Below are 15,037 nucleotides of genomic sequence, written 5' to 3'. Positions count from 1 at the left end.
TTGAAAAGTACAGTAACTGAAATGAAATATTCAAAGGGCTCAATTTCAGGTTTAAGATGGCAAGAGAAAAAAAATCAGTAATTTTGAGGATAGATCAATAGAAATGATCCAACCTGAATAATAAGAAAAGTCATCAGGGACTCAGAAACCTGTGGGACAGCATTCAGCACACCAAGTGTGTCAGGGAGCCACAGAAAACGATAGAAAAAGTGATTCCCTCCCTCCAGTTTTTTAAAAAAAAATCCTGTGTGAAAACTTCCCAAACTTGATTAAAACAAAACTTTATGGAGCCAAAAAGCCACATGAATTGCATGTATGAAAATCACAGAGGTCTACACTGAGAGAAAATCTGGAAAGCATCAGAAAGAAATGACACATTATATACAAGGGGAGCAACATTAAAATTGATAACTGACTTCTCATCAGAAGCAGCAGATGTCAAAGGTAGTGGAATGTGACAGAACTGACCTCTGAACGACATGGTGTTTGAACTGTGTGGCCCGCTTCTACATGCATTTGTTTACAATACAGTTTTCCTCGTACTTTTCTTAACATTTTCTTTAGCTTATTTTATTGTACGAAATATATAATACATAAGACATATAAACTATTTGTACATCAACTGTGTTATCAGTAAATAGCATAAGCTATTAGGAGTTCAGTTTTTGGGGAGTCAAAAGTTGTACGTGGATTTTCACCTGGATGGGGTGTGGTACTGCTCACCTCTGCAGTATTCAAGGATCAACTGTATTCAGTGCTCAAAGAAAAAAACCTGCCAGCTAATAATTCTGTATCCAGCAAAGGTATCTTTCACAAATTAAGCAAAATATTCTCCCAAGTAAACAAGAATCTGTTGCTAGCAGATTTCCTTTGCAAGAAAGGGTAAAGAAAGTCCTTCAGGCAGAAAAGAGGTAGTATCAAGTGCTAAGTTGAATTCTCAGGAGGGAATGAGTGTTAGAAATGGTTAAATATGTGGGTAAATATAAAGTCCTCTGTAAATGTATGTTTTTCCTCTTTTCAAAAACTATATAGGTGTAGGGTGCCTGGGTGGCTCAGTCAAACATCTGACTCTTGATGTCAGCTCAGATCATGATCTTGGGGTTGTGGGATCGAGCCTGCTGTCAGGCTCTGTGTGGAGCCTGCTTAAGATTCTCTCCTTCTGCCCCTTCTTCTAGAACCTCCCAGTGCTCCACCCAAAAAAACCCCAAAACCACAACTATGCAAAAACAATAATTATGGCACTCTGTTTTGGGGGTTTATACAGCCGTATGTTAACATGTTTGACAACAATAGTACAAAAGAAGGAGGGAAAAGAAATGGCACATGGACAATTGAATATCCCTATGCAAAAAATGAACTTAGACCCTTATACACAAAAAGTAACAAAGTGCGTCCTAGACCTAAAGATAAGACCTGAAACAGTAAGACTTCGAGAAGAAAATATGGAAGAAATCTCTGTGCTCTTGGGCTAGGCAAAGAAGTCCTTAGCTAGAATAGCAAAAGCGTGAGTTATAAAAGAAAAATTTGAGAATGTGCACTTTATTAAATTGAAAAAGTTTACTCTTTAAAACATATTGTCATGAAAGTGAAACTAAGCTGCAGCCTGAGAGGAAATATTTACAAATCACATACCTGAAAAAGGTTTTGAGACAATTCTTTTTTTTTTTTAATAAGGATTTTTTTTGAAAGGTTTTATTTATTTATTCATGAGAGGCACACACACAGAGAGAGAGAGAGAGAGAGAGAGGGAGGCAGAGACACAGGCAGAGGGAGAAGCAGGCTCCATGCAGGGAGCCCGATGTGGGACTCGATCCCGGGACTCCAGGATCACGCCCTGGGTGGAAGGCAGGCGCTAAACCGCTGAGCCACCCAGGGATCCCTGAAAAAGGTTTTGAAGGCAGAGTACAGAATTCTTATAACTCTATGACAGTTACTCCAATTAAAATATTGGCAAACTTCTGGAGTAGACATTTATATTACTGAGGATTGTCTAGAGAAACAACCAGTAGGGTATGTGTGTTGAAAAGAAATGTATGATAAGGAATTGGCTCATACCATTATGGAGACGTTGTAGAGATTAAGAATTCCTGAGACTGTAGTCCACAAGCTAAAGATCTAAGAGAGGGGCCCCTGGGTGGCTCTTCAGTCGAGTGTCTTCCTTCGGCTCCAGTCATGATCTCAGGGTCCTGGGATTGAGTCCCGTGTTGGGGTCCCTGCTTAGTGGGAGGTCCCTTGCCCCTCCTCTGACTCATTCATTCTCTCACTCTCTCTCTACCTCTCTGTCTCCCCCTTCCCTCTCTCCCTCTCCTAAGTAACAAATACAATCTTAAAAGAAAATAAAGACCCAACAGAGCTGATGTGTAGGTCCAGTCCAAGTCCAAAAGCCTGAGAATCAGTAGAGCTGATGGTATAATTTTTAGTCTGTGATTGGGCAGCAACAAGATTCAAGAAGAGACTCTCTTTCTCTCAGAATCTGAAGGCTGGAAAAGAGCAATGACCTAGCTCCAGCCAGGCAGCAGTGGTTCCCTCTTAGCCTTTTTTTGTTCTATTTGGGTCTTTGATTGGATAAGGCCCATTAGTGTTAATCTGCTTTACTCAGTCTACTGACTCAGATATCAGTTAAGACCAGAAACATCATTACAGAAACACTTGAGAGAACGTTTGGTTAGTGTCTGGGGACCCTGTAGCTTAGTCAAGGTGACACATAAAAATGAGCCATCACCATATTTTGCCAAATAAGACCTGTAGTTGGCTAATAAACACATGGAAACGTGTCCACATCATAATCACTATGGAAAAATGCATATTCATTCAAACCACAATCATATATTACTTCTCACCAGAAGTGCTGCTATCAAAAAAGTTACAGCATGAGGTCTTCATTGACAATGTGGGGAAACTTAAGCCTTCACACATTGCTGGCAAGATATAAAATGGTACCACCACTTTAGAAAATAGTTGTTTCTGATAAAGTTATATATAAATTGACCACACGACCCAGCAATTATTCCTAGGAGTTTATCCAAGAGAAATAAAATTTTATGTCCACATGAAGACTTGTATGTGGATATTCATAGAAGCATTATTCTAATAGATATTAATTGGAAACAATCCAAACATCCACCAGCTGGTCAACCAATCAGAATGTGATATATTTTGGAATGGGAGCAAGGGTGCACTATACATAAACTTAAGGGAATTTTGGGGGTAATGCATATGTTCTAAAACCAGGTTTTTGTAATGACTGTATAACTGTCTTTATTTAAAATCATTAAGTTGTATGTTCACAATGAGTGAATCTTATAGGATATACCTTGGTAAAATTATTAAAAAGAACACTATGTATGTAATGAGAAAAAGACCATGTAAACATGGAAAAAATAATAATTGGAGAATCTCAAGGGAATAAGAAGTCTTAGTACTGTTGTTCCATATTTTCTACAACTGCAATTAATCCAAAATTTCAAAATTATAAATATTTTTGTGACTCTTAGAAATAGTCTGATTTTCTTTTGTAATATCTTTAAAAAATAAGTTCAAAAACTTTTGTTTTAAAAAAATCTGACCCTAAAGTGTTATTTTATCTCAGCTTTTTAATTCTTTATTTCTTTGATTTGCTGTTTGCTTTGAGCAGATAATCTGCTTCTGCTTTTTTTTCTTTTTTTTAATCCCCCAGCAGTGAGTTGCCTGGCAGGGCCAGTGCCCATGTAAAGCCTTTCTGCTTCACGTACATACCTGGTCAATGCTTGAGAGCACGTATACCTTACGGAATGACATTCTGAGGATGTTTCTGTTGCTGTCATCTGTGCAGTAGAAATGTGCAAATAATATAAGCACAGCACTTTTGACTGCAGGACGCACATGCAGCTGTTTTGCCCTTTGACAGTTTTCTTAGGTGAACGATCACATCCTCTCTTTTATATATATATATAGTTGTTTGTTTCCTCAAAGAAGGAGGTAAGTGAAAATATGAACACGTTTGTTGAGAGAAGTGAATGAAAGTGATGTTCTGTGGCCAGTGCTAAAGTATATTTATGTGCTTTATTTGAAGGTCATTCCGTGAGGCTGCTGGGTCAGAAAAAGGCTAATGGGAAGCGGCTGGGTGGAGCACGGTTGGATCTGCCAAAGATTAGGAAAAATCCACTGATAGAAATCATTTCCGTCAATACTGGGTAAGTGTCTCTCAGACTCATGCATCCACTATTCAATGTATCCATGAATTCAGGCTTTCCCCCTGGACATGTGACACAGTAAAGCAGCTGAACATTTCCATGGGAGAGAAAAATCAAAAAGCTTGAAACCACATGAAGACAGTCCCCTATTAAATGTTCCCTGTGTGCAAATTACATGTATATTTGCAGCAGGGCTTTAGGTCTTTGATTAATATTATTCTGACGTCTTTTTGGTAGTAAACATAGATTTAATTTTCCAGCCATGCCCTTGGGTTAATATATTTTTAAAAAGGGTGTTTTGTTGTTGGAATGGTTAGCATACCCATCATCTGTTTTTTTCAATAGGGTTATTGTAAATAATGCCCAAGATATTAACCATATTTTGATTACTGACTATCTGAAACACATGTCTTAAAATATTGCCCTTATGAGCTTTGAACTAAAAATAAGCATTATAGCTGAGTAGTAAACGCTCTAAAATTTCACATCTAGGTCTGAAGTTCCTGTCTCTTACTATGATGCTTTGTGTGCTCATTCATCCTGAGTTTTATTTGCATATATGGAATTTGTCGTCAATATTAGTGTAACTTGAAAGTCTGATGAGGCCAAGGCCTTCTGTTGTTGTTGTTGTTGTTTTTAAGAATTTATTTATTCATTCATGATAGACATAGAGAGAGAGAGGCAAAGACACAGGCAGAGGGAGAAGCAGGCTCCATGCCGGGAGCCTGACTTGGGACTCGATCCCAGGACTCCAGGATCACGCCCTGGGCCAAAGGCAGGCACTGAACCACTGAACCACCCAGGGATCCCCCCTTCTGTTCTTTAAATCATGGTAGTCCCTCCACTAATAAAACGTAAGCTAACCTGCTGCCTTTTTTTTTTTTTTTTTAATTTAAAAGAGAGCATGAATGGGGGGCAGCATACAGAGGGAAAAGGAGAGAATCTCCAGCAGACTCCACGCAGAGCTTGGAGCCCAATGTGGGCCCAATCTCACCATCCTGAGATGACCTGAGCCAAAATCAAGAGTCAGATGCTCAATGATGGAGCCACCCTGGTGCCTCTTTCCTGCTTTTTGATTTCATCATCCTTCCCTCTTTTCTAGAATTGTTTTCCTCTGTCCTTTGCTTCCTTCATGCTGTTCCCTTTGGAGAGCAGATGAGCTTGTCTTTTCCCTCCAGCATCTTCCCATCTCTAAGCATAGCCTCCCCTTCCTCCTGCAGAGTTGCAGCTCTGTGACAACAGTCATAGGTCACCCTTTCTCTGGTTTTATCACCTTCTGGTTAAGCCTTCCTATCGCTACCAAAGACCAGGGAAGGTTGAAGAAGTCGTTTGTTTTTTTCTCTCAAAGCCCTGTAGGGTGATTTTTATTTGCTTTGCTGAATGGGTATTAGACCACTATCTGGCCTTCAGTGATGAAGATGCAGAGACCTATACTCATCAAGCTCAGAGGCTAGTGATTAAATCAGAATATAGCAGCAAAAAGTGTAGTTATCACATTGACTGGAGCATCTAATATTTTGAGCCTGAGCCAAATTACAAGCATAAGGCTGTTTGCCTCTCCCTCCATCTCTATCCTCCTTCCTTCACACACTGCAGTTTTTCTTTTTACTCCCGATTTCCTACTGAAAATTGCCATATCCCTACTTTCCCTGTCCTCCATGTTTGCCTATTTTCTTCTGTGACACCCCTCGTTATTGAAATCTATATGAGTTCATTTATATTTTCATTTTTCCTGTCATTGGCGTGTAATAAGCTCCAAGGTGGCAGGGAGTTTTGTCTCCCTTGCCTCCTACTGTATCCTCAGAATATGGAAGAACGTACACAGCAGGGATTTAATAAATATTTACTTACTGAATGAATGAATCATTGATTTTTATAATTTGAAAGTTTAATGGATTTATGCTAAACTCTCTTCACAGTACAGATTGCCTTACCAGTTGGACAGTGATACTTGGAGTTTGGCTAAGTGTGCTTTCTCCTGAACAATGCCTCCAGGAGAACAAAGTCAAGTGTTTCTGAGAATCTCTTTCTCTCTCTCTCTCTCTCTCTCTCTCTCTCTCTCTCTCTCTCTCCCCCCCTCCATCTTTTTTTTTCAGTATAGGATTGATCATCCCTCATCCTTTTTTTGCTGAGATACATTTCTTTAAGTGTGTTAAGATTTTATGGTCTGTCAAACACTTGTATTTAGGTCCATTGGGTCTCTTCAGGGTGACTTGGCAGCCCTTGCTGACTTCTTGACTATTGCTTTTGACAGTTTGTCTTCAAAGGTACTTTGTCTAGTTTCTCTGTGCCTCTAATATGGTTACTCCCTGCTCAATCACACTGAACAACTGGAGCTTCCCAAACTCAAGGTTGTCTTCTCTCCTGACCTCAGGCCCCGGTGCATGCTGTCAGGTGTCCCTGGCACATCTCACCCTTTCCCTATTCACCATGTTGGTAAGCCTTCCCTGTGCAGTTATGTGCTCTCTTGACTGGGCTGAATACATCTCTCTTTGTATTGTGCATCTACCACATTCCCTATGTATCTAGGTTATGGCACTTTCAGACTGTATAATTTATATTTTATTTTATTTTTAAAAAGATTTTATTTATTTATCTGAGAGAAAAAGCACGAGCAGGGGGGAAGGGCAAAGTGAGAAGCAGATTCCCCACTGAGCAGGGAGCCTGATGCAGGGCTCGATCCCAGGACCCTGGGATCATGACCTGAGCCAAAGGCAGGTGCTTAACCGACTGAGCCACCCAGGTGCCCCTAATTTATATTTTAAATTGTAAACTTCTTGGGCTCTGAAAGTGTTTAAATTATTATTGTATTATTATCTCTAAGTTCAGTATCTAGTATGAAATTGAGTATGTAGTAAATATTTGTTGAATACACGTTTTGTTTTGAAGTCATAACTATTGTTTGTTGCCCTAAGAAACATTACGAAATTTGCTTTAGGTACCCATTTTAAAAGTGATTAAGTTAAAATTTTTCATGTATATTTTTTGAGTCTCCCTTCTTTTGGATTTAGTGTTTCTTTTTCTTTTTTTTTTTATTCTTGAGAGATAGAAGGAGAGACACAGGCAGAGACACAGGCAGAGGGAGAAGCAGGCTCCATGCACCGGGAGCCTGACGTGGGATTCGATCCCGGGTCCCCAGGATTGCGCCCTGGGCCAAAGGCAGGCGCCAAACCGCTGCGCCACCCAGGGATCCCAAGATTTAGTGTTTCTTACAGTAAGGCTATACTATAAACTTTTTATTTAAAAAAATTAAATTTATTTAGAGAGAGTGCACGCATGTGAGCATGAGCATGGGGGGGGGAGGGGTAGAGGAGAGGGAGACAGACTGTCCTCAAGCCTACTCCCCACTGCATGTGGAACTCGACATGGGGCTCGACCTTGTGACCCTTAGATCATGACCTGAGCTGAAATCAAAGAGTTGGACACTTAACTGACTGAGCCACCCAGGCGTCCCTACACTATAAACTTTTTAAAGCTCACTGGATATTTGCCATCTCTCATATTACCATATAGCACCAACCCTTAGTAAGTAAATTAGCAAATATGCTTCTGATGTAAAGAGAATTCAGTCCATACTCTCTCTAATTGAGTTTGGAGTTTGTAACCTTCTCTGAGTCCTAATCACTTTCCTGAATCAGCCTTATCATTTGCTCTCAGGTGAGGGCATCCCCATAGCATTTGTCACGGTGTCACTCTTAACATCTTAACTTGGATTTTACTTTTTACCTCTGGTGAAGCTCATTCCTTTTTTCTTTTTAACCTACATTCAAATGTTTTAAAAGAAGTATATCCATAATTATTTCTATCAAGAGAAAAATGATCCTTTTCATCAAAATCTTGACAAAGTTTTATTGCTTTCAAACTAAAAATGGACATCTTAAATGTCATACAAATTTTCCATTTCCATTTGGGAAAAGACTCATTTGCAGCAAGTTTTATTGAATGTTTTAGTAAATTGTTGAAATTACTATTAGAGTCTACAAAGTTGTTTTGCTTTGTTCCCTTTCTAAAGGAGTACAAGAAGTATATTGATTGCTTTACCAATGAAGAAGTTAGAATTTTCAGGTCATGGTAGATTCTGGAAGAGCTGAGAGAATTATCTATTTGATTACAGTGTCTATAATGAGGGTGCCTTTTATTTCTTAAATAACATTTATCTTTTCTCCTAAACCCTCTCTCTGGCATTCAGATATTCCTCTTTATTTATATTTGCTCTAGTGAGTATATAAATTTTGGCACACTTGATTCATTGTTCCAGTTACCAGTGCTCTTCTTGTTTTCTTTTTTTTTTTTTTTCTCTCTTTTTTTTTTTTCTTCTTGTTTTCTGAGGTGAACTTTTTGAGGTTGCCACTCTTCTGTTAAACTCTCTGTTGTGCGGTAGAGATTCCCTGCAGAAGAAGCGTGGGTAGGCATGTGTCTGTCTGGTATGGTGATAAGACAGTGATGTGGCTGTAGCTCTGAAAGACAGGTAAGAATAAAGTTCATGATGATGGTTAACACTTGAGTGCTTACCATGTGCCAGACACAGTACTTTGAAATGTATATTCTTTCCTGTGTTTAATCCTCACAACAGCCTCATCAGACTGTTTTTTGATAGATGAAGAAAGTAAAGTGCAGTGAGGTTAAGGGACTTTACACTGTCCTGTAGCTGGTGAGTGGCTAAGACCGAGACTGACCTATTACTTCCATCAGATACTTTTGTGGGTTCACAGGAGCAAGGAAGCCTATCCAGCATGGTTGGCAGAGAGGGAACTCAAGGGGGGCTGAATAGTCTTTGCATTATAGAGGTTGTTGAAACAAGCCCTGAAAGATAGGTAGAATTGTGGTAATTATGTATGGAGGTGTGTTTGGTTTCAAATGACCAAACTGGGAGGCTTAACAGTATCCAAATTTATTATTTTATAGTTCTGAAAGTCAGAAGTCTGATACAGGTCTTGCTGTGTTAAAATCATGATATAGGCAGGGCTGTGTTCTTTGGGCTGTTGGGGAGAATCTGTTTACTTCCTTTCTTTAGCCCGTAAAGGCCACCCAAATTCCTTGCTTATGGTCCCCTTCTTCCATCTTCAAAGCCTGCACTATTGTATTTATCCTCCTACTCTGAATCTCTCTCTCCCACTTTTCAGTGATTACATTAGAACCCCCTGGAGAATCCAGGATGTTCTATCTTAATGTAGCTGTTTAGCAACCTTCGTATCATCTGCAGCTTTCCCATTTGGCATGTTTTAGTTCCAGGGATTAGGATAGGTATGATGAGAAAAAATTGTATGTAGAGAAAACAATGGACAAAGGCATATGAGTGGACCATATGAGTTGTTGGTGAAGAAGATAATTTTCTCAGGGTTGTAGTATGGTATTTCCAGTAGGAGAATTGGGATAAATCATCTTTTGTGTGAAGAATGTAACTGCCCCACAGTGAGAAATTACAGTTAATTCAGTTAGTAAAGGAAAAGGAGAGCCACTAAAGTTTGGTGCATAGGTGAGAAATAATCATGGTTGGGCATTAAGAAGATTATTCTAGTACCAGCTTGTAATATGGGTGAGTGTTGGAAGGTAGGTATAAGGAGGTCACTGATGAGGTCATTATAGCAACCCCACCAGGAAGGAATGAGGGCCCAAGTGGCAGCTTGGGGAATGAAAAGTAAGGATGCCACAACTGTGTCATCATTAAGAAAATGGGCTTTGGCATTCTCCAGTGGAATTATTTGTAAGCATTAATTTGGAAGTTCCAAAGAATGGCTGGGGGTGGAAATACAAGGCCTGAAAGTAGCTTTAGTTGGAGAGACTTGAGTGCTTGAGGTCACTGAAGGTGAGTGCTCAATGCCTGTGCATAGGAAATGGAAAGAGTCATCTATGAATGAAGAATAGTTAGAGATGAAGGTGTATGAATAGAGTGTATCATCCCATCAATTGTATTAGATGCCTTCAGGAGAAGTAATGCTGGGATAGGTGAACCGTTTCTGGAGACTGGGAAAAATGAAAAACCAGATTCAAAATTACGAAGTTTTCCTCCAAGAAGATTACTCTTTTGAGGAGTTTAACTGTAAAGGAAGAGAAGTGATTTCTAGAGAATGGAGAGATGTTTCTGCGGGCCCCTGGGTGGCTCAGTCAGTGAAGCAGCTGCCTTCGGCTCAGGTCATGATCTCCGGGCCCTGGAATTGAGCTCTGCATCATCTGATTCCCTGCTCCATGGGGAGCCTGTTTCTCTCTCTCTGCCTCTGCCCCTCACTCCTTCTCATGCTCTCTCTCTCTCTCTCTCTCTCAAATAAATAAATAAAATCTTAAAAAGAAAGAAAGATGCTTCTGTCTGGGCCTGTTTACAGGCAGGGGCATATGGAGTGGAAATACTTTAAGAAGAGTGTTTCAGCAGGACTTTGTATACAGATGGAAAGGTAAGCCTTGGCAAGGAAGGAGATCACTTCTGTGCCTCCTCAGGTATAGGAGTAAAGGACACGAGTAAGCCCAAGTGTAGGACTTAGTTCTTTTTCTTAAAGATCTTAACCGAGGAGTGTACAAGTGTACAGAAGGTATTTCAGTTCTTTCATGCTAGCAGGTGAAATAGAGGGTAGGAAGTATTTCCATGTTTCATCCCCTTATGTTTTAGTGAATATACCATGATCTTTTGAAGGCACTGACTCGAGAAAGGGTAGGTTCTTGACTGGAACACCAACGTCTCTCCTCAAAACTTGTCACTGCTCTTCTTCCCTCTCTTCCTCCCATTGGTGTTGAAGTTCAGTTGTTATTCTACGCTATATATTTTCTGTAAACTGGAAGTGACATAACATGTTAGATTTGAATTAAATATCCAGCCAGAAATAAGCTAGTTTCTGAGGTAAAGATAAAAATTTGAAGATTCATGTTGAGGTGTTTCATTTTTCTCATTAAATTGGTAGAGTGAGGTCATAGTTCTGAAGTAGATATATGTGGATATATATGTAAATTTTAAAAGATCTTTTTTTCTTTAAATTCAATTAGCCAACATATAGTATATCATTAGTTTCAGATGTAGTGTTCAGTGATTTATCAGTTGCATAAAATACCCAGTGCTCTTCACATCACATGTCCTCCTTAATGCCCATTACTCAATTACCCCATTCCTTCCACTCACCTCCCTTCCAGCAACCCTCAGTTTGTTTCCTAGAACTAAGAGTCTCTCATGGTTTGTCTCCCCCTCTGATGACTTCCCATTCAGTTTTCCTTACCTTCCCCTATCATCTTTTGCACTGTTTCTTATATTCCACATATGAGCAAAACCATATGATAATTGTCTTTCTCTGATTGACTGTCTTATTTTACTCAGTATAATACCCTCTAGTTCCATCCACGTCAATGTAAATGGTAGGTATTCATCCTTTCTAATGGCTGAGAAATAAAAAAAGGATCAATCAAGCACTGTAGTCCATATAGTAAGTAGTTTATGTGTATAAACAGAAGAAGTAAACTGAGGTTAGAATGCTAAGTTTTTGTTAGGGGCTCCATGTGTGTAATTGCCTTATTTTTCCTAGTAGAGACAGAAGGTCCTAGGTAGTATAGAGACATAAGTAAAAAGTTGGAAATTGGGCCATAAAGAAAATCTGTGCCTCATTTTTGCCTTCTCTGTCACTATTAAAGTCATCAGTTTTGACAATCTCTTGGCAATTTTTGTTCTTCCAAAGCCAAGAGCTGGATACTGCTTAGCAGTTCTGATAGAAATTGTAACGCTTTTTAGGTACTACTATCAGATTATCCCTAGTTTGAAGGGATAATCCTCCCCTGGGCTGAACACATCTAAGAAAAATTCTGTCTGACCCTGTAATATTTTACTAATACTTTCTCTTTTAAGATTTATCTCATTTTTCTTGTTACTTGCCATCTGTCAGACATAAAATGATGGTATATGGGAACCTTTAAGAAGGAATCTAATTTTCTTTCAGATTGCATACTTGAATTTATTATCATTTTTTAAAAGTATCTGTTACTTTTCCCCACCAGTAACATCATATCTTTGTGAAAAAAAGCTAATTTGGATGTTTTCACTTTCTTTCTGTGATGTCCAGAATTTATTATCTGTATCCGAGTGCTGGATGCATAGAAGCTCTCTAAATATGAATGAGTGAATGAAAGAATGATAATTTATTTTTATACAAGTGGAGTTGTTTTTAGAGAAATATAATCACACTAATAATATTTTGTTATCTTTCTGGTTCTAATGACTGCATCTTGAAATAGTTATTAACTAGATACATTTGAAAATACAATTATTCTGTGCTTACACATTACCAGGTATTGTATTAGGTATTATGATATATACAAAGGTAAACATTTCCCAAGTCAGCAGGTAACTAATATGAAATGAACTAATCCAAAAGCACTCCGTTCTAAACCCAGAATTAATTGCAGCTCCTGTATTGGGAGGATTTGGATCTCTTTCTATTCTGTATTCTGGGGAATGCTTTTAGATCACAGCATGACTATCTTTTCTAGGGGCTAAGGGTGCACAGCAGGGACTCACAGACCTCAAATTTGAGAGTTGTGAGATACTCAGACATTTCCTTACTGCCCCTCTATGAGATGCAGTGGCAGCAACACAGTGAAACAGTTCCCTTGGCCTTCGACATTAAACGGACTACCGCCATCTTTCGTACATGTGGAAAATAGAAGCCTCAAATCTTATGTTACTCTTAAGTTAGAGCTTTTAGAAAATTACAATGTATAAAATAAAACATTTTTAAAGGCATTTAATTAGAAGGGCTCTAAAAAGCTTTTAAAAAATGAAGGTTCCTAGGGACCCTATTAGAAGTTTGAATATATGTGGAATCACCCTCACTCATACTAGGGAAGGATCTTTTTAATATTGTGAGTGGATAAAATTTGGGGGATCTTATAATGTCTTTGAAATGACTCCGTATATTAGTATATTCAGTAACGATTTATTGAGGCTTTATATCTTTGCATCACGTGAAGAAATAAGATGTTATTTTTGTAGTTCATGCTAGGTTGTTGTTCAGATGCCCTGATGATGTCAACCGTGGCCGCCTTCTACATGTGCTGTCTGGAGAATAGCTCCCTCCGCTCCAGTGCCATCCTTAGAGACAGCTGTTAGGAGGTCATAACACCACTCCTTAAGCGCCAGAATCTCAATATAAAACATTTCCCAGAAAGGATTTGGCAGACTATATAATCATTCTCTTATTTAAAACTTACGGAGCAGTATTGGCTTTTGGTTGTTTTTTTGTTTTGTTTTGTTTTGTTTTCTTTCATCAGGGCACTGATGACTGCAAATTAACCTAAGCCAATTTCCTTATGTACGACTAACTCTTAGGGTTTTTTCCTGATAGGCAGTAGTCACTACCAATGGGGATTAGTTGCTTCCTTATAACCCAGCTGTCAGGTTGTAATGAAAGCAAGTCCCAGTCCAAAATCTGTAATAAGAACTTATTAAGCAAGCTGGCACAGTCCAGCTGTTCTTACAAGCCTGGTAAAATCCTAATTCTCTTTCCTTTTGGGTGATTAAATCACACCTTGCATGAAAGGTTCACGTGAGCCCAGTGAGACAATATGATCCATCACAATTGACCAGAATCCTCTACCAATGTCTCTGGAGTGATGGTCCAATAGGGACCAAACCAGAATAATATCTCTAATGTTCCAAGCCAGGACTACCCAAAGTGTGGTTCATGGACAATACTGAATCAATAACTACTGATGGCTGGTCTGTGACAAGTGTAGAGATTTGAGAACAAACATTTTAAAAACTTTTAAGGTAGTTTAACATCGCTGATATGTCTTGTAATTTAAAAAATAATAATGTTTTTTTAAGAGTTTGGAAATCAAAACCCTGGTCTGTCACTATGGTTTGAGAAACACTGGTCTCAGTGAGTGTGTTGCAAGATCCTTTACCCTGTAGTGGAGAATATTTTAGCCAATCCACTTATCTTGAGTGTCACTGATTTCACTAATGAGATCTTGTTTCTACTATCTTTTATGCTAGTAGTTAGCCTCTTGTACTTAGTACCTAACCACTACTTCTACAAGTGAAAACTTATTTCGGTCATTTAGTATGCTAATTTGCAAAGCCTCTGCTGTTAACAAAAGATAAAAAACTAAAACATACCAGTAATCTCAGGAAGGTAGTCTTTCTGATTAATTACTAGAAAAGAGAGACTGTTCTTAGAGTTATAGCCTAAAACTGACTTGCACATTTTATATTATATACATTAAATTCTTTCAAAAGTACAGTATAAAAGTCCTAACATGGTTTTTGTGAAATCGGAATCTAGAAGTTGTAACTGTTCTCTTAGCACATTTCTAAAATGAGCAGAGAGCTGTTATTATTCTCATTCTTCTATAAACTAATGAACGCCAAGAACCTTCTCTCTTGATCATGAGCCTTGAATGTGACACCAGCTTATTCTGGAGAAGGCACTGGAGTTATAGACACTGTTGTTTTCTGGCTTCATGACTGAGATAAATTAGATATCTCTTAGAGGTGATTTCTTTTCTACCATGGGCACGTGTTACCTATTGTATGTGTCCCCCAACATAATATGGGTACTTTAATAAGTGTTTTTTTTTAGAATTTTTATGTTGCTGTATCCTCTTTGCCAATATTCTCCAGGGCGCCTCCTCCCCATCTTTTCTCTTCATCCTTTTTACTATCTGAGCAAGAAAATTTCTGGTACTAGGATTTAAAGTTAGGGTTCATTCAGTTCACCATCAGCTTGTCAGTTGCCCACTTCATTTGTTTAGTGTTATGTGAGTGACAACTTAAAAAAAATTAATCTTAATTCTCCCATAGCTTAGTGTCCTGCTGACAGTATTCACTTCATAAATATTTTAGTATTTTAGTGACAGCAGTGTTACTCAAACGCAGAAAATTTTTCTGGCTG

General features: G+C 38.6%; 1 protein-coding gene across 4 annotated transcripts in view; it reads left to right on the top strand.

Annotated features, from left to right (window-relative positions):
* Window positions 1-15,037, top strand: part of CDKAL1 (CDK5 regulatory subunit associated protein 1 like 1) — a 647,296-nt gene that overhangs the window by 227,910 nt on the left and 404,349 nt on the right. For all 4 annotated transcript variants that reach the window (XM_041769778.1, XM_041769777.1, XM_041769775.1 and 1 more), the window contains one exon: window positions 4,052-4,172. In XM_041769778.1, the coding sequence (XP_041625712.1) occupies window positions 4,052-4,172 (121 nt within the window). The remainder of the gene's footprint in view (window positions 1-4,051; window positions 4,173-15,037) is intronic.

Source organism: Vulpes lagopus, chromosome 10 (genome assembly GCF_018345385.1).
Source record: "Vulpes lagopus strain Blue_001 chromosome 10, ASM1834538v1, whole genome shotgun sequence".
Classification (NCBI taxonomy): domain Eukaryota; kingdom Metazoa; phylum Chordata; class Mammalia; order Carnivora; family Canidae; genus Vulpes; species Vulpes lagopus.
Note: the sequence above shows the minus strand (reverse complement) of the source record. Positions and strands in the feature narration are given on the sequence as shown.